The sequence below is a fragment of the Bombina bombina genome, chromosome 9 (assembly GCF_027579735.1).
Source record: "Bombina bombina isolate aBomBom1 chromosome 9, aBomBom1.pri, whole genome shotgun sequence".
NCBI classification, from domain to species: Eukaryota; Metazoa; Chordata; class Amphibia; order Anura; family Bombinatoridae; genus Bombina; species Bombina bombina.
The window spans coordinates 4,046,495-4,068,038 of NC_069507.1; the positions used below are offsets into that span (position 1 = coordinate 4,046,495).

Sequence of the window (21,544 nt, forward strand, 5' to 3'; positions counted from 1 at the left end):
TACACACAAGTGGGCCCCATAGTGTTTATTCATTCGTCACTATTTCATGTGCTAATACTTATGTGCGTTATTAAGTACACACAAGTGGGCCCCATAGTGTTTATTAATTCGTCACTATTTCATGTGCTAATGCTTATGTGCGTTATTAAATACACACAAGTGGGCCCCATAGTGTTTATTCATTCGTCACTATTTCATGTGCTAATACTTATGTGCGTTATTAAGTACACACAAGTGGGCCCCCATAGTGTTTATTCATTCGTCACTATTTCATGTGCTAATACTTATGTGCGTTATTAAATACACACAAGTGGGCCCCCATAGTGTTTATTCATTCGTCACTATTTCATGTGCTAATACTTATGTGCGTTATTAAGTACACACAAGTGGGCCCCATAGTGTTTATTAATCACTATTTCCTGTGCTAATACTTATGTGCGTTATTAAGTACACACAAGTGGGCCCCATAGTGTTTATTCATTCGTCACTATTTCCTGTGCTAATACTTATGTGCGTTATTAAGTACACACAAGTGGGCCCCATAGTGTTTATTCATTCGTCACTATTTCCTGTGCTAATACTTATGTGCGTTATTAAGTACACACAAGTGGGCCCCATAGTGTTTATTAATCACTATTTCCTGTGCTAATACTTATGTGCGTTATTAAGTACACACAAGTGGGCCCCATAGTGTTTATTAATTCATCACTATTTCATGTGCTAATACTTATGTGCGTTATTAAGTACACACAAGTGGGCCCCATAGTGTTTATCAATTCGTCACTATTTCATGTGCTAATGCTTATGTGCGTTAAGTACACACAAGTGGGCCCCATAGTGTTTATTCATTCGTCACTATTTCCTGTGCTAATACTTATGTGCGTTATTAAGTACACACAAGTGGGCCCCATAGTGTTTATTCATTCGTCACTATTTCCTGTGCTAATACTTATGTGCGTTATTAAGTACACACAAGTGGGCCCCATAGTGTTTATTCATTCGTCACTATTTCCTGTGCTAATACTTATGTGCGTTATTAAGTACACACAAGTGGGCCCCATAGTGTTTATTAATCACTATTTCCTGTGCTAATACTTATGTGCGTTATTAAGTACACACAAGTGGGCCCCATAGTGTTTATTCATTCGTCACTATTTCATGTGCTAATGCTTATGTGCGTTATTAAGTACACACAAGTGGGCCCCATAGTGTTTATTCATTCGTCACTATTTCCTGTGCTAATGCTTATGTGCGTTATTAAGTACACACAAGTGGGCCCCATAGTGTTTATTAATTCATCACTATTTCATGTGCTAATACTTATGTGCGTTATTAAGTACACACAAGTGGGCCCCATAGTGTTTATTCATTCGTCACTATTTCATGTGCTAATGCTTATGTGCGTTATTAAGTACACACAAGTGGGCCCCATAGTGTTTATTCATTCGTCACTATTTCCTGTGCTAATACTTATGTGCGTTATTAAATACACACAAGTGGGCCCCATAGTGTTTATTCATTCGTCACTATTTCCTGTGCTAATACTTATGTGCGTTATTAAATACACACAAGTGGGCCCCATAGTGTTTATTAATTCGTCACTATTTCATGTGCTAATACTTATGTGCGTTAAGTACACACAAGTGGGCCCCCATAGTGTTTATTCATTCGTCACTATTTCATGTGCTAATACTTATGTGCGTTATTAAGTACACACAAGTGGGCCCCATAGTGTTTATTAATTCGTCACTATTTCATGTGCTAATACTTATGTGCGTTATTAAGTACACACAAGTGGGCCCCCATAGTGTTTATTCATTCGTCACTATTTCATGTGCTAATACTTATGTGCGTTATTAAGTACACACAAGTGGGCCCCATAGTGTTTATTAATTCGTCACTATTTCATGTGCTAATACTTATGTGCGTTATTAAGTACACACAAGTGGGCCCCCATAGTGTTTATTCATTCGTCACTATTTCATGTGCTAATACTTATGTGCGTTATTAAGTACACACAAGTGGGCCCCATAGTGTTTATTCATTCGTCACTATTTCATGTGCTAATACTTATGTGCGTTATTAAGTACACACAAGTGGGCCCCATAGTGTTTATTCATTCGTCACTATTTCATGTGCTAATGCTTATGTGCGTTATTAAGTACACACAAGTGGGCCCCCATAGTGTTTATTCATTCGTCACTATTTCCTGTGCTAATACTTATGTGCGTTATTAAGTACACACAAGTGGGCCCCATAGTGTTTATTCATTCGTCACTATTTCATGTGCTAATGCTTATGTGCGTTATTAAGTACACACAAGTGGGCCCCATAGTGTTTATTAATTTGTCACTATTTCATGTGCTAATACTTATGTGCGTTAAGTACACACAAGTGGGCCCCATAGTGTTTATTAATTCGTCACTATTTCCTGTGCTAATACTTATGTGCGTTATTAAGTACACACAAGTGGGCCCCATAGTGTTTATTAATCACTATTTCCTGTGCTAATACTTATGTGCGTTATTAAGTACACACAAGTGGGCCCCATAGTGTTTATTAATCACTATTTCCTGTGCTAATACTTATGTGCGTTATTAAGTACACACAAGTGGGCCCCATAGTGTTTATTAATTCATCACTATTTCATGTGCTAATGCTTATGTGCGTTATTAAGTACACACAAGTGGGCCCCATAGTGTTTATTCATTCGTCACTATTTCCTGTGCTAATACTTATGTGCGTTATTAAGTACACACAAGTGGGCCCCATAGTGTTTATTAATTCATCACTATTTCATGTGCTAATGCTTATGTGCGTTATTAAGTACACACAAGTGGGCCCCATAGTGTTTATTCATTCGTCACTATTTCATGTGCTAATGCTTATGTGCGTTATTAAGTACACACAAGTGGGCCCCATAGTGTTTATTAATTCGTCACTATTTCCTGTGCTAATACTTATGTGCGTTATTAAATACACACAAGTGGGCCCCATAGTGTTTATTAATTCGTCACTATTTCCTGTGCTAATACTTATGTGCGTTATTAAGTACACACAAGTGGGCCCCATAGTGTTTATTAATTCGTCACTATTTCCTGTGCTAATACTTATGTGCGTTATTAAGTACACACAAGTGGGCCCCATAGTGTTTATTCATTCGTCACTATTTCATGTGCTAATGCTTATGTGCGTTATTAAGTACACACAAGTGGGCCCCATAGTGTTTATTCATTCGTCACTATTTCCTGTGCTAATGCTTATGTGCGTTATTAAGTACACACAAGTGGGCCCCATAGTGTTTATTCATTCGTCACTATTTCCTGTGCTAATACTTATGTGCGTTATTAAGTACACACAAGTGGGCCCCATAGTGTTTATTAATTCGTCACTATTTCCTGTGCTAATACTTATGTGCGTTATTAAGTACACACAAGTGGGCCCCATAGTGTTTATTCATTCGTCACTATTTCCTGTGCTAATACTTATGTGCGTTATTAAGTACACACAAGTGGGCCCCATAGTGTTTATTCATTCGTCACTATTTCATGTGCTAATGCTTATGTGCGTTATTAAGTACACACAAGTGGGCCCCATAGTGTTTATTCATTCGTCACTATTTCCTGTGCTAATACTTATGTGCGTTATTAAATACACACAAGTGGGCCCCATAGTGTTTATTCATTCGTCACTATTTCCTGTGCTAATACTTATGTGCGTTATTAAATACACACAAGTGGGCCCCATAGTGTTTATTCATTCGTCACTATTTCATGTGCTAATACTTATGTGCGTTATTAAGTACACACAAGTGGGCCCCATAGTGTTTATTAATTCGTCACTATTTCCTGTGCTAATACTTATGTGCGTTATTAAGTACACACAAGTGGGCCCCATAGTGTTTATTCATTCGTCACTATTTCATGTGCTAATACTTATGTGCGTTATTAAGTACACACAAGTGGGCCCCATAGTGTTTATTCATTCGTCACTATTTCCTGTGCTAATACTTATGTGCGTTATTAAGTACACACAAGTGGGCCCCATAGTGTTTATTAATCACTATTTCCTGTGCTAATACTTATGTGCGTTATTAAGTACACACAAGTGGGCCCCATAGTGTTTATTCATTCGTCACTATTTCCTGTGCTAATGCTTATGTGCGTTATTAAATACACACAAGTGGGCCCCATAGTGTTTATTCATTCGTCACTATTTCCTGTGCTAATACTTATGTGCGTTATTAAATACACACAAGTGGGCCCCCATAGTGTTTATTCATTCGTCACTATTTCATGTGCTAATACTTATGTGCGTTATTAAGTACACACAAGTGGGCCCCATAGTGTTTATTAATTAGTCACTATTTCATGTGCTAATACTTATGTGCGTTATTAAGTACACACAAGTGGGCCCCATAGTGTTTATTAATTCGTCACTATTTCATGTGCTAATGCTTATGTGCGTTATTAAGTACACACAAGTGGGCCCCCATAGTGTTTATTCATTCGTCACTATTTCCTGTGCTAATACTTATGTGCGTTATTAAGTACACACAAGTGGGCCCCATAGTGTTTATTCATTCGTCACTATTTCCTGTGCTAATACTTATGTGCGTTATTAAGTACACACAAGTGGGCCCCATAGTGTTTATTAATTCGTCACTATTTCATGTGCTAATGCTTATGTGCGTTATTAAGTACACACAAGTGGGCCCCATAGTGTTTATTCATTCGTCACTATTTCATGTGCTAATGCTTATGTGCGTTATTAAGTACACACAAGTGGGCCCCATAGTGTTTATTCATTCGTCACTATTTCCTGTGCTAATGCTTATGTGCGTTATTAAGTACACACAAGTGGGCCCCATAGTGTTTATTCATTCGTCACTATTTCCTGTGCTAATACTTATGTGCGTTATTAAGTACACACAAGTGGGCCCCCATAGTGTTTATTCATTCGTCACTATTTCCTGTGCTAATACTTATGTGCGTTATTAAGTACACACAAGTGGGCCCCATAGTGTTTATTCATTCGTCACTATTTCCTGTGCTAACACTTATGTGCGTTATTAAGTACACACAAGTGGGCCCCATAGTGTTTATTCATTCGTCACTATTTCCTGTGCTAATACTTATGTGCGTTAAGTACACACAAGTGGGCCCCATAGTGTTTATTAATTCGTCACTATTTCCTGTGCTAATACTTATGTGCGTTATTAAGTACACACAAGTGGGCCCCATAGTGTTTATTAATTCGTCACTATTTCCTGTGCTAATACTTATGTGCGTTATTAAGTACACACAAGTGTGATGCGTATTTCTTTTTATTGCGTATTGCACTTTATATATACACACATACTCTTGCTTTTTATTGCGTATTGCACTTTATAATATACACACACATACTCTTGCTTTTTATTGCGTATTGCACTTTATATATACACACACATACTCTTGCTTTTTATTGCGTATTGCACTTTATAATATACACACACATACTCTTGCTTTTTATTGCGTATTGCACTTTATATATACACACACATACTCTTGCTTTTTATTGCGTATTGCACTTTATATATACACACACATACTCTTGCTTTTTATTGCGTATTGCACTTTATAATATACACACACATACTCTTGCTTTTTATTGCGTATTGCACTTTATATATACACACATACTCTTATGGCATGGAATTCATTTTTGCACTTGCACCTTACATACTTTTTAGTATTGAAATAATTATTTTGCATTATTTTGCATATATTTTGTGGTATAAAAAGTTTTGCACAAGTCACTTGATTTGTCATTGTCCTTTGCAGATTTACCATCCTAGCACTACCTTGTGTTATGGATAGGTTAGATATTCAGCTATGATTGCGTTGTCTCTGGTTTTTTACTCTGTACAATGACAATAAACTAATCTAACATCAATCAAATAATATTACAAAGGGGAAATGTGTTTCCGGACAAAAGCTCGTTACCTCCAGCTACAAATGAGCGCAGCCAATAGTAGTCTCTGTAGCTCTGTTTGGGAAGGTGCGACCCTGATGTAGCGATTGCGGCTTCCGATGCCATGTTCTTTTTTAGGAAAACATAAGAGACAATTATTTACTGCACTTTTCTTGGTTATTGTACAAATAAGCAGGCTGGTTTATTTTGCTGCTTCCTTTAAAATGAGAGGAAATTGTCTAATGTCTTAAAGCATCTCTGGCACCAACTTTTCAGTCACTGTAGACCAGAACATGTTCTCATAATGACAGTAAAGGCCTGAGGGTGCTACCATAAGCCTCTCCGGCATATGACAAATCTACAGTGGGTGGCACACAGGGGCGGCTTCAGGGGGGTCTTCAGTGGATGGCACACAGTGGGTAAATAACAAGTCAGTAGCCTGCATGCACATGTCAGTAACACACATAGAGGTCATATCAGTAACACACACACAGTCAGGTACAGGTCATGTCAGTAACAAACAGTCAGGTACAGGTCATGTCAGTAACACACACACAGTCAGGTACAGGTCATGTCAGTAACAAACAGTCAGGTACAGGTCATGTCAGTAACACACACACAGTCAGGTACAGGTCATGTCAGTAACACACATACAAACACACACACTCAGGTACAGGTCATGTCAGTAACACACAGGTACAGGTCATGTCAGTAACACATACACACAGTCAGGTACAGGTCATATCAGTAACACACACACACACACACTCAGGTACAGGTCATGTCAGTAACACACACTCAGGTCATGTCAGTAACACACACACACTCAGGTACAGGTCATGTCCGTAACACACAGTGAGGTACAGGTCATGTCAGTAACAGTGTCAGGTACAGGTCATGTCAATAACAGTGTCAGGTACAGGTCATGTCAATAACAGTGTCAGGTACAGGTCATGTCAGTAACAGTGTCAGGTACAGGTCATGTCAGTAACACCCACACACACTCAGGTACAGGTCATGTCAGTAACACCCACACACAGTCAGGTACAGGTCATGTCAGTAACACACAGTCAGGTACAGGTCATGTCAGTAACACACAGTCAGGTACAGGTCATGTCAGTAACAGTCAGGTACAGGTCATGTCAGTAACAGTGTCAAGTACAGGTCATGTCAGTAACACCCACACACACTCAGGTACAGGTCATGTCAGTAACACACAGTCAGGTACAGGTCATGTCAGTAACACACAGTCAGGTACAGGTCATGTCAGTAACACACAGTCAGGTACAGGTCATGTCAGTAACAGTGTCAAGTACAGGTCATGTCAGTAACAGTGTCAAGTACAGGTCATGTCAGTAACAGTGTCAAGTACAGGTCATGTCAGTAACAGTGTCAGGTACAGGTCATGTCAGTAACAGTGTCAGGTACAGGTCATGTCAGTAACAGTGTCAGGTACAGGTCATGTCAGTAACAGTGTCAGGTACAGGTCATGTCAGTAACACCCACACACACTCAGGTACAGGTCATGTCAGTAACACACAGTCAGGTACAGGTCATGTCAGTAACACATAGTCAGGTACAGGTCATGTCAGGTACAGGTCATGTCAGTAACACTCAGGTACAGGTCATGTCAATAACACTCAGGTACAGGTCATGTCAGTAACACACACACACAATCAGGTCATGTCAGTAACACACGCACTCACACTCAGGTACAGGTCATGTCAGTACCATAGTCAGGTACAGGTCATGTCAGTACCATAGTCAGGTACAGGTCATGTCAGTAAAACAGTCAGGTACAGGTCATGTCAGTAACACACACACACTCAGGTACATAACAGGTCATGTCAGTAACACAGGTACAGGTCATGTCAGTAACACACACTCAGGTACAGGTCACGTCAGTAACACACAGTCATCAGTAAAACAGTCAGGTACAGGTCATGTCAGTAACACACACACACTCAGGTACATAACAGGTCATGTCAGTAACACAGGTACAGGTAATTTCAGTAACACTCAGGTACAGGTAATTTCAGTAACACTCAGGTACAGGTCACATCAGTAACACTCAGGTACAGGTCACGTCAGTAACACACACACAGGTACAAGTCATGTCAGTAACACACAGTCAGGTACAGGTCATGTCAGTAACACACACAATCAGGTAAAGGTCATGTCAGCAACACACACCCAGTCAGGTACAGGTCATGTCAGCAACACACACCCAGTCAGGTACAGGTCATGTCAGTAACACACAGTCAGGTACAGGTCATGTCAGTAACACACAGTCAGGTACAGGTCATGTCAGTAACACACAGTCAGGTACAGGTCATGTCAGTAACACACAGTCGGGTACAGGTCATGTCAGTAACACACACACACAGTCAGGTACAGGTCATGTCAGTAACACACACACACAGTCAGGTACAGGTCATGTCAGTAACACACACACACAGTCAGGTACAGGTCATGTCAGTAACACACACACACAGTCAGGTACAGGTCATGTCAGTAACACACACACAGTCAGGTACAGGTCATGTCAGTAACACACACACACACACACAGTCAGGTACAGGTCATGTCAGTAACACACACACACAGTCAGGTACAGGTCATGTCAGTAACACACACACACACACAGTCAGGTACAGGTCATGTCAGTAACACACACACACACACACACAGTCAGGTACAGGTCATGTCAGTAACACACACACACACACAGTCAGGTACAGGTCATGTCAGTAACACACACACACACACAGTCAGGTACAGGTCATGTCAGTAACACACACACACACACAGTCAGGTACAGGTCATGTCAGTAACACACACACACACAGTCAGGTACAGGTCATGTCAGTAACACACACACACAGTCAGGTACAGGTCATGTCAGTAACACACACACACAGTCAGGTACAGGTCATGTCAGTAACACACACACACAGTCAGGTACAGGTCATGTCAGTAACACACACACAGAGTCAGGTACAGGTCATGTCAGTAACACACACACACACAGTCAGGTACAGGTCATGTCAGTAACACACACACACACAGTCAGGTACAGGTCATGTCAGTAACACACACACAGTCAGGTACAGGTCATGTCAGTAACACACACAGTCAGGTACAGGTCATGTCAGTAACACACACACACAGTCAGGTACAGGTCATGTCAGTAACACACACACACAGTCAGGTACAGGTCATGTCAGTAACACACACAGTCAGGTACAGGTCATGTCAGTAACACACACAGTCAGGTACAGGTCATGTCAGTAACACACACACACACAGTCAGGTACAGGTCATGTCAGTAACACACACACACACAGTCAGGTACAGGTCATGTCAGTAACACAAACACACACACAGTCAGGTACAGGTCATGTCAGTAACACACACACACAGTCAGGTACAGGTCATGTCAGTAACACACACACACAGTCAGGTACAGGTCATGTCAGTAACACACACACACAGTCAGGTACAGGTCATGTCAGTAACACACACACACAGTCAGGTACAGGTCATGTCAGTAACACACACACACAGTCAGGTACAGGTCATGTCAGTAACACACACACACAGTCAGGTACAGGTCATGTCAGTAACACACACACACAGTCAGGTACAGGTCATGTCAGTAACACACACACACACAGTCAGGTACAGGTCATGTCAGTAACACACACACACACAGTCAGGTACAGGTCATGTCAGTAACACACACACACACAGTCAGGTACAGGTCATGTCAGTAACACACACACACAGTCAGGTACAGGTCATGTCAGTAACACACAGTCAGGTACAGGTCATGTCAGTAACACACAGTCAGGTACAGGTCATGTCAGTAACACACAGTCAGGTACAGGTCATGTCAGTAACACACACAGTCAGGTACAGGTCATGTCAGTAACACACAGTCAGGTACAGGTCATGTCAGTAACACACACACACAGTCAGGTACAGGTCATGTCAGTAACACACACAGTCATTACCCACTCGAGTTTAACCCTCAGCCGTAGTTGTCACGCACCGGAAGTGCTCTGTAAGTCACGCCCACAGGTCACATGATTAGGCCAGTGTCAGTGACCGGGAGCTGTAGTTACCGGTGCTCTGTTGGTTCGGAATAGCTCACGTGATATGCGCTGCGGTCACATGGTCCGAGTAACTCGCAAACCCGGAAGTACCGTGCGGTGTCTGAGTGAGTTCTGTGTTCGCTGCACTGAGTGGGTAAATACCGGGTACAGAGAGCACACAGAGGGTACAGCACCGGGTACAGACAACACACAGCGGGTACAGCACCGGGTACAGACAGCACACAGCGGGTACAGCACCGGGTACAGACAACACACAGCGGGTACAGCACCGGGTACAGACAGCACACAGCGGGTACAGACAGCACACAGCGGGTACAGCACCGGGTACAAACAGCACACAGCGGGTACAGACAGCACACAGCGGGTACAGCACCGGGTACAGACAACACACAGCGGGTACAGACAGCACACAGCGGGTACAGCACCGGGTACAGACAGCACACAGCGGGTACAGACAGCACACAGCGGGTACAGCACCGGGTACAAACAGCACACAGCGGGTACAGACAGCACACAGCGGGTACAGCACCGGGTACAGACAACACACAGCGGGTACAGCACCGGGTACAGACAGCACACAGCGGGTACAGCACCGGGTACAGACAACACACAGCGGGTACAGCACCGGGTACAGACAGCACACAGCGGGTACAGACAGCACACAGCGGGTACAGCACCGGGTACAGACAGCACACAGCGGGTACAGCACCGGGTACAGACAGCACACAGCGGGTACAGCACCGGGTACAGACAACACACAGCGGGTACAGACAGCACACAGCGGGTACAGCACCGGGTACAGACAACACACAGCGGGTACAGCACCGGGTACAGACAGCACACAGCGGGTACAGCACCGGGTACAGACAACACACAGCGGGTACAGCACCGGGTACAGACAACACACAGCGGGTACAGCACCGGGTACAGACAGCACACAGCGGGTACAGCACCGGGTACAGACAGCACACAGCGGGTACAGCACCGGGTACAGACAGCACACAGCGGGTACAGCACCGGGCACAGACAGCACACAGCGGGTACAGCACCGGGTACAGACAACACACAGCGGGTACAGCACCGGGTACAGACAGCACACAGCGGGTACAGCACCGGGTACAGACAACACACAGCGGGTACAGCACCGGGTACAGACAGCACACAGCGGGTACAGCACCGGGTACAGACAGCACACAGCGGGTACAGCACCGGGTACAGACAACACACAGCGGGTACAGCACCGGGTACAGACAGCACACAGCGGGTACAGACAGCACACAGCGGGTACAGCACCGGGTACAAACAGCACACAGCGGGTACAGACAGCACACAGCGGGTACAGCACCGGGTACAGACAACACACAGCGGGTACAGCACCGGGTACAGACAGCACACAGCGGGTACAGCACCGGGTACAGACAACACACAGCGGGTACAGCACCGGGTACAGACAGCACACAGCGGGTACAGACAGCACACAGCGGGTACAGCACCGGGTACAGACAGCACACAGCGGGTACAGCACCGGGTACAGACAGCACACAGCGGGTACAGCACCGGGTACAGACAACACACAGCGGGTACAGACAGCACACAGCGGGTACAGCACCGGGTACAGACAACACACAGCGGGTACAGCACCGGGTACAGACAGCACACAGCGGGTACAGCACCGGGTACAGACAACACACAGCGGGTACAGCACCGGGTACAGACAACACACAGCGGGTACAGCACCGGGTACAGACAGCACACAGCGGGTACAGCACCGGGTACAGACAGCACACAGCGGGTACAGCACCGGGCACAGACAGCACACAGCGGGTACAGCACCGGGTACAGACAACACACAGCGGGTACAGCACCGGGTACAGACAGCACACAGCGGGTACAGCACCGGGTACAGACAACACACAGCGGGTACAGCACCGGGTACAGACAGCACACAGCGGGTACAGCACCGGGCACAGACAGCACACAGCGGGTACAGCACCGGGTACAGACAGCACACAGCGGGTACAGCACCGGGCACAGACAGCACACAGCGGGTACAGACAGCACACAGCGGGTACAGCACCGGGTACAGACAGCACACAGCGGGTACAGACAGCACACAGCGGGTACAGACAGCACACAGCGGGTACAGACAGCACACAGCGGGTACAGCACCGGGTACAGACAGCACACAGCGGGTACAGACAGCACACAGCGGGTACAGCACCGGGTACAGACAGCACACAGCGGGTACAGCACCGGGCACAGACGGCACACAGCGGGTACAGCACCGGGTACAGACAGCACACAGCGGGTACAGCACCGGGTACAGACAGCACACAGCGGGTACAGCACCGGGTACAGACAACACACAGCGGGTACAGCACCGGGTACAGACAGCACACAGCGGGTACAGCACCGGGTACAGACAGCACACAGCGGGTACAGCACCGGGTACAGACAACACACAGCGGGTACAGCACCGGGTACAGACAGCACACAGCGGGTACAGCACCGGGCACAGACAGCACACAGCGGGTACAGCACCGGGTACAGACAGCACACAGCGGATACAGCACCGGGTACAGACAGCACACAGCGGGTACAGCACCGGGTACAGACAGCACACAGCGGGTACAGCACCGGGTACAGACAGCACACAGCGGGTACAGCACCGGGCACAGACAGCACACAGCGGGTACAGACAGCACACAGCGGGTACAGCACCGGGTACAGACAGCACACAGCGGGTACAGCACCGGGTACAGACAGCACACAGCGGGTACAGCACCGGGTACAGACAGCACACAGCGGGTACAGCACCGGGTACAGACAGCACACAGCGGGTACAGCACCGGGCACAGACAGCACACAGCGGGTACAGACAGCACACAGCGGGTACAGCACCGGGTACAGACAGCACACAGCGGGTACAGACAGCACACAGCGGGTACAGACAGCACACAGCGGGTACAGCACCGGGTACAGACAGCACACAGCGGGTACAGCACCGGGTACAGACAGCACACAGCGGGTACAGACAGCACACAGCGGGTACAGCACCGGGTACAGACAGCACACAGCGGGTACAGCACCGGGCACAGACAGCACACAGCGGGTACAGCACCGGGCACAGACAGCACACAGCGGGTACAGCACCGGGTACAGACAGCACACAGCGGGTACAGCACCGGCTACAGACAGCACACAGCGGGTACAGCACCGGGCACAGACAGCACACAGCGGGTACAGCACCGGGTACAGACAGCACACAGCGGGTACAGCACCGGCTACAGACAGCACACAGCGGGTACAGCACCGGCTACAGACAGCACACAGCGGGTACAGCACCGGGTACAGACAGCACACAGCGGGTACAGCACCGGGTACAGACAGCACACAGCGGGGTACAGCACCGGGCACAGACAGCACACAGCGGGTACAGCACCGGGCACAGACAGCACACAGCGGGTACAGCACCGGGCACAGACAGCACACAGCGGGTACAGACAGCACACACCGGGTACAGCACCGGGTACAGACAGCACACAGCGGGTACAGCACCGGGCACAGACAGCACACAGCGGGTACAGACAGCACACAGCGGGTACAGACAGCACACAGCGGGTACAGCACCGGGTACAGACAGCACACAGCGGGTACAGCACCGGGTACAGACAGCACACAGCGGGTACAGCACCGGGCACAGACAGCACACAGCGGGTACAGACAGCACACAGCGGGTACAGCACCGGGTACAGACAGCACACAGCGGGTACAGCACCGGGCACAGACAGCACACAGCGGGTACAAACAGCACACAGCGGGTACAGCACCGGGTACAGACAGCACACAGCGGGTACAGCACCGGGTACAGACAGCACACAGCGGGTACAGCACCGGGCACAGACAGCACACAGCGGGTACAGACAGCACACAGCGGGTACAGCACCGGGTACAGACAGCACACAGCGGGTACAGCACCGGGTACAGACAGCACACAGCGGGTACAGCACCGGGCACAGACAGCACACAGTGGGTACAGACAGCACACAGCGGGTACAGCACCGGGTACAGACAGCACACAGCGGGTACAGCACCGGGCACAGACAGCACACAGCGGGTACAGACAGCACACAGCGGGTACAGCACCGGGTACAGACAGCACACAGCGGGTACAGCACCGGGCACAGACAGCACACAGCGGGTACAGACAGCACACAGCGGGTACAGCACCGGGTACAGACAGCACACAGCGGGTACAGCACGGGTACAGACAGCACACAGCGGGTACAGCACCGGGTACAGACAGGCACACAGCGGGTACAGCACGGGTACAGACAGCACACAGCGGGTACAGCACCGGGTACAGACAGGCACACAGCGGGTACAGCACCGGGCACAGACAGCACACACAGCGGGTACAGACAGCACACAGCGGGTACAGACAGCACACAGCGGGTACAGCACCGGGTACAGACAGCACACAGCGGGTACAGCACCGGGTACAGACAGCACACAGCGGGTACAGACAGCACACAGCGGGTACAGCACCGGGTACAGACAGGCACACAGCGGGTACAGCACCGGGCACAGACAGGCACACAGCGGGTACAGCACCGGGCACAGACAGCACACAGCGGGTACAGCACCGGGTACAGACAGCACACAGCGGGTACAGCACCGGGCTACAGACAGCACACAGCGGGTACAGCACCGGGCACACCGGGTACAGACAGCACACAGCGTGTACAGCACCGGGTACAGACAGCACACAGCGGGTACAGCACCGGGTACAGACAGCACACAGCGGGTACAGCACCGGGCTACAGACAGCACACAGCGGCGTAGACAGCACACAGCGGTACAGACAGCACACAGCGGGTACAGCACCGGGTACAGACAGCACACAGCGGGTACAGCACCGGGTACAGACAGCACACAGCGGGTACAGACAGCACACAGCGGGTACAGCACCGGGCACAGACAGCACACAGCGGGTACAGACAGCACACAGCGGGTACAGCACCGGGTACAGACAGCACACAGCGGGTACAGCACCGGGTACAGACAGCACACAGCGGGTACAGACAGCACACAGCGGGTACAGACAGCACACAGCGTGTACAGCACCGGGTACAGACAGCACACAGCGGGTACAGACAGCACACAGCGGGTACAGCACCGGGTACAGACAGCACACAGCGGGTACAGACAGCACACAGCGGGTACAGCACCGGGTACAGACAGCACACAGCGGGTAGAGACGGCACACAGCGGGTAGAGACGGCACACAGCGGGTACAGCACCGGGTACAGACAGCACACAGCGGGTACAGCACCGGGTACAGACAGCACACAGCGGGTACAGCACCGGGCACAGACAGCACACAGCGGGTACAGCACCGGGCACAGACAGCACACAGCGGGTACAGACAGCACACAGCGGGTACAGCACCGGGTACAGACAGCACACAGCGGGTACAGCACCGGGTAGAGACGGCACACAGCGGGTACAGCACCGGGTACAGACAGCACACAGCGGGTAGAGACGGCACACAGCGGGTACAGCACACAGCGGGTACAGACAGCACACAGCGGGTACAGCACCGGGTACAGACAGCACACAGCGGGTACAGACAGCACACAGCGGGTACAGCACCGGGTACAGACAGCACACAGCGGGTACAGACAGCACACAGCGGGTACAGCACCGGGTACAGACAGCACACAGCGGGTACAGCACCGGCCACAGACAGCACACAGCGGGTACAGCACCGGGTACAGACAGCACACAGCGGGTACAGACAGCACACAGCGGGTACAGACAGCACACACCGGGTACAGACAGCACACAGCGGGTACAGCACCGGGTACAGACAGCACACAGCGGGTACAGCACCGGGTAGAGACGGCACACAGCGGGTAGAGACGGCACACAGCGGGTACAGCACCTGGCACAGACAGCACACAGCGGGTACAGCACCGGGTACAGACGGCACACAGCGGGTACAGCACCGGGCACAGACAGCACACAGCGGGTACAGCACCGGGCACAGACAGCACACAGCGGGTACAGCACCGGGTAGAGACGGCACACAGCGGGTAGAGACGGCACACAGCGGGTAGAGACGGCACACAGCGGGTACAGCACCGGGTACAGCGGGTACAGCACCGGGTACAGACGGCACACAGCGGGTACAGCACCGGGTACAGACGGCACACAGCGGGTTCCACACCGGGTACAGACGGCACACAGCGGGTACAGCACCGGGTACAGACGGCGCACACACACACACAGCGGGTACAGCCGGCACACAGCGGGTACAGCATCGGGTACAGACGGCGCGCACACACACACACCGGGTACAGACGGCGCGCGCACACACACACACACACCGGGTACAGACGGCGCGCACACACACCGGGTACAGACGGCGCGCACACACACCGGGTACAGACGGCGCACACACACACCGGGTACAGACGGCGCACACACACACCGGGTACAGACGGCGCACACACACCGCGGGTACAGACGGCGCACACACACACCGGGTACAGACGGCGCACACACACACACACACACCGGGTACAGACAGCGCGCGCACACACACCGGGTACAGACGGCGCGCACACACACACACCGGGTACAGACGGCGCGCGCACACACACACACCGGGTACAGACGGCGCGCGCACACACACACACCGGGTACAGACGGCGCACACACACACCGGGTACAGACGGCGCACACACACACACACACACCGGGTACAGACGGCGCACACACACACCGGGTACAGACGGCGCACACACACACACACACACACACCGGGTACAGACGGCGCACACACACACCGGGTACAGACGGCGCACACACACACCGGGTACAGACGGCGCACACACACACAGCGGGTACAGACGGCGCGCACACACACACAGCGGGTACAGACAGCACACAGCGGGTACAGCACCGGGTACAGACAGCACACAGCGGGTACAGACAGCACACAGCGGGTACAGCACCGGGTACAGACAGCACACAGCGGGTACAGACAGCACACAGCGGGTACAGCACCGGGTACAGACAGCACACAGCGGGTACAGCACCGGCCACAGACAGCACACAGCGGGTACAGCACCGGGTACAGACAGCACACAGCGGGTACAGACAGCACACACCGGGTACAGACAGCACACAGCGGGTACAGCACCGGGTACAGACAGCACACAGCGGGTACAGCACCGGGTAGAGACGGCACACAGCGGGTAGAGACGGCACACAGCGGGTACAGCACCTGGCACAGACAGCACACAGCGGGTACAGCACCGGGCACAGACAGCACACAGCGGGTACAGCACCGGGCACAGACAGCACACAGCGGGTACAGCACCGGGCACAGACAGCACACAGCGGGTACAGCACCGGGTAGAGACGGCACACAGCGGGTAGAGACGGCACACAGCGGGTAGAGACGGCACACAGCGGGTAGAGACGGCACACAGCGGGTACAGCACCGGGTACAGACGGCACACAGCGGGTACAGCACCGGGCACAGACAGCACACAGCGGGTACAGCACCGGGCACAGACAGCACACAGCGGGTACAGCACCGGGTAGAGACGGCACACAGCGGGTAGAGACGGCACACAGCGGGTACAGACGGCACACAGCGGGTACAGCACCGGGTACAGACGGCACACAGCGGGTACAGCACCGGGTACAGACGGCACACAGCGGGTACAGCACCGGGTACAGACGGCACACAGCGGGTTCCACACCGGGTACAGACGGCACACAGCGGGTACAGCACCGGGTACAGACGGCGCACACACACACACAGCGGGTACAGCCGGCACACAGCGGGTACAGCACCGGGTACAGACGGCGCGCACACACACACACCGGGTACAGACGGCGCGCGCACACACACACACACACCGGGTACAGACGGCGCGCACACACACCGGGTACAGACGGCGCGCACACACACCGGGTACAGACGGCGCACACACACACCGGGTACAGACGGCGCACACACACACCGGGTACAGACGGCGCACACACACACCGGGTACAGACGGCGCACACACACACCGGGTACAGACGGCGCACACACACACCGGGTACAGACGGCGCACACACACACCGGGTACAGACGGCGCACACACACACCGGGTACAGACGGCGCACACACACACCGGGTACAGACGGCGCACACACACACCGGGTACAGACGGCGCACACACACACCGGGTACAGACGGCGCACACACACACCGGGTACAGACGGCGCACACACACACACACACACCGGGTACAGACGGCGCGCACACACACACACACACCGGGTACAGACGGCGCGCGCACACACACACCGGGTACAGACGGCGCGCGCACACACACACACCGGGTACAGACGGCGCGCGCGCACACACACACACCGGGTACAGACGGCGCGCGCGCACACCGGGTACAGACGGCGCACACACACACACACACACACCGGGTACAGACGGCGCACACACACACCGGGTACAGACGGCGCACACACACACCGGGTACAGACGGCGCGCACACACACCGGGTACAGACGGCGCGCACACACACCGGGTACAGACGGCGCGCACACACACCGGGTACAGACGGCGCGCACACACACCGGGTACAGACGGCGCGCACACACACCGGGTACAGACGGCGCGCACACACACACACCGGGTACAGACGGCGCGCACACACACACACCGGGTACAGACGGCGCGCACACACACACACCGGGTACAGACGGCGCGCACACACACACACCGGGTACAGACGGCGCGCGCACACACACACCGGGTACAGACGGCGCGCGCACACACACACCGGGTACAGACGGCGCGCGCACACACACACAGGGTACAGACGGCGCGCGCACACACACACCGGGTACAGACGGCGCGCGCACACACACACCGGGTACAGACGGCGCGCACACACACACACCGGGTACAGACGGCGCGCGCGCGCACACACACACCGGGTACAGACGGCGCGCACGCACACACACACCGGGTACAGACGGCGCACACACCGGGTACAGACGGCGCACGCACATGACGTGGGACACTCAGGCTACATGACGTGCAGAGGGGCACAGGCTTGGAAAGGATTTGTCTCAGGGTATACAACTACTTATTGTTTGCTTATGGATTCCTCATACAGCAGCCAATAGCAGAACGACTTCCATATGACTGACACAGGAGGAACGTCGGTACCGGCTCAGACTGAGCAGGGGATGGCAGCTGTCACATCTCGTCACCCAGCATCTCAAGGTCCTTAATTGCTTTCTTCCTCTGTTTGATGAATTCCTGTGATTTGTATATTGGTAACCGGTCTGAGTACATAACGTGTTGTTGGTTCCTTAGCTGGAGCAACAGAGGGCTCTGTAGTCTCAGGGAGTGAGATCTACCGGTGCTAGTGTTATGTTATTAGTTTAGCCTTGCTAGGAACAGTTTACATCTTAGGAAGATGTTTTGTCTCTGTAAATTCTGGGTTCTATGTTTTGTAGATATTGTGTCAGTCTTCCTGTACAAATATAGTACCTGTTCTGTCACAGCCACCATATTGTAAAGGCAAGTTTCTAATTTACTCCTATTATCATTTTTTTTTAAGTTCTCTTGCTATCTTTATTTAAAAAGCAGGAATGTAAAGCTTAGGAGTCGGCCTATTTTTAGGTCAGAACCTGGGTTATGCTTGCTTATTGGTGGCTACATTTAGCAAGCATTATCCAGGGTGCTCTTAAGCTTTACATTCCTGCTTTTTAAATAAAGATAGCAAGAGAACGAAGAACAATTGACAATCGGAGTAAATTAGAAAGTTGCTGCTCTATCTGAATCATGAAAGGAAAACATTTGGGTTTAGTGTCCCTCTAAAAGCCAGAGAATTGTGCTAGGTCTGAGTTAGTGTTAGGGAAAGAGAGAAACGTGCTAGGTCTGAGTTAGTGTTAGGGAAAGAGAGAAACATGCTAGGGCTGAGTTAGTGTTAGGGAAAGAGAGAAACGTGCTAGGTCTGAGTTAGTGTTAGGGAAAGAGAGAAACGTGCTAGGGCTGAGTTAGTGTTAGGGAAAGAGAGAAACGTGCTAGGTCTGAGTTAGTGTTAGGGAAAGAGAGAAACGCGCTAGGTCTGAGTTAGTGTTAGGGAAACAGAGAAACGCGCTAGGTCTGAGTTAGTGTTAGGGAAAGAGAGAAACGTGCTAGGGCTGAGTTAGTGTTAGGGAAAGAGAGAAACGCGCTAGGGCTGAGTTAGTGTTGGGGAAAGAGAGAAACGCGCTAGGGCTGAATTAGTGTTAGGGAAAGAGAGAAACGTGCTAGGTCTGAGTTAGTGTTAGGGAAAGAGAGAAACGTGCTAGGTCTGAGTTAGTGTTAGGGAAAGAGAGAAACGCGCTAGGTCTGAGTTAGTGTTAGGGAAAGAGAGAAAATGGGACAAAAATCTAATGTTAAAATAGCAGAAGCTGATGCTTAGTTACAAAGGGAATAGGTTTGTTAATTTGTTTGTTTTACTGCTTATGTTAGATGACAACGCAGTAGAAACCGCAGAGGAAGCACTTGAACCACCTGAAGCCGATATCAACGAACTCTGTAAGGACATGTTTAGCAAAATGTCTTGTTATCTCACAGGGGAACTAGCAGGTGAGTACAGTGTGTGTGACGTTAGCTACTTACCTAATTATGTGTGTGGCGTTAGCTACTTACCTAATTATGTGTGTAAGGTGCTCAGCCTGATGTGTAAGGTGCTCAGCCCCCCCCCCCCTGTAACGCTGTAGCCTGTAATCCTGCATATACATAACATATACGTAAATAAACACATAGCTGGCTACACGTTTGTATCTTTAGACGTGTCTGGGTGTGAGGAGATCCCCCTGTAACGCTGTAGCCTGTAATCCTGCATATACATAACATATACGTAAATAAACACATAGCTGGCTACACGTTTGTATCTTTAGACGTGTCTGGGTGTGAGGAGATCCCCCCCTGTAACGCTGTAGCCTGTAATCCTGCATATACATAACATATACGTAAATAAACACATAGCTGGCTACACGTTTGTATCTTTAGACGTGTCTGGGTGTGAGGAGATCCCCCTGTAACGCTGTAGCCTGTAATCCTGCATATACATAACATATACGTAAATAAACACATAGCTGGCTACACGTTTGTATCTTTAGACGTGTCTGGGTGTGAGGAGCCCCCCCCCCCCCCCTGTAACGCTGTAGCCTGTAATCCTGCATATACATAACATATACGTAAATAAACACATAGCTGGCTACACGTTTGTATCTTTAGACGTGTCTGGGTGTGAGGAGCCCCCCTGTAACGCTGTAGCCTGTAATCCTGCATATACATAACATATACGTAAATAAACACATAGCTGGCTACACGTTTGTATCTTTAGACGTGTCTGGGTGTGAGGAGATCCCCCTGTAACGCTGTA

At 50.6% G+C, this 21,544-nt stretch overlaps 2 protein-coding genes across 4 annotated transcripts in view; one reads left to right on the top strand and one right to left on the bottom strand.

Annotated features, from left to right (window-relative positions):
• The window catches only part of SLC25A16 (solute carrier family 25 member 16), a gene marked incomplete in the record, with an annotated part of 246,804 nt that extends 236,703 nt beyond the window's left edge, over positions 1 to 10,101 (bottom strand). The window contains 2 exon segments of the mRNA XM_053691840.1: positions 5,988 to 6,084; positions 9,976 to 10,101. Of these exon segments, the coding sequence (XP_053547815.1) occupies positions 5,988 to 6,081 (94 nt within the window).
• The window catches only part of LOC128639727 (biogenesis of lysosome-related organelles complex 1 subunit 2), a 128,910-nt gene that overhangs the window by 3,543 nt on the left and 103,823 nt on the right, over positions 1 to 21,544 (top strand). Inside the window, exons 1-3 of one of the 3 annotated variants that reach the window (XM_053691841.1) lie at positions 10,039 to 10,177; positions 19,277 to 19,386; positions 20,626 to 20,742. In XM_053691841.1, coding sequence (XP_053547816.1) covers positions 19,302 to 19,386; positions 20,626 to 20,742 — 202 coding nt within the window. In that variant the 5' untranslated portion in view covers positions 10,039 to 10,177; positions 19,277 to 19,301. Of the gene's footprint in view, positions 1 to 10,038; positions 10,207 to 19,276; positions 19,387 to 20,625; positions 20,743 to 21,544 lie in introns of those variants that run through there. The other 2 variants (XM_053691842.1, XM_053691843.1) reach the window with 2 other exon arrangements.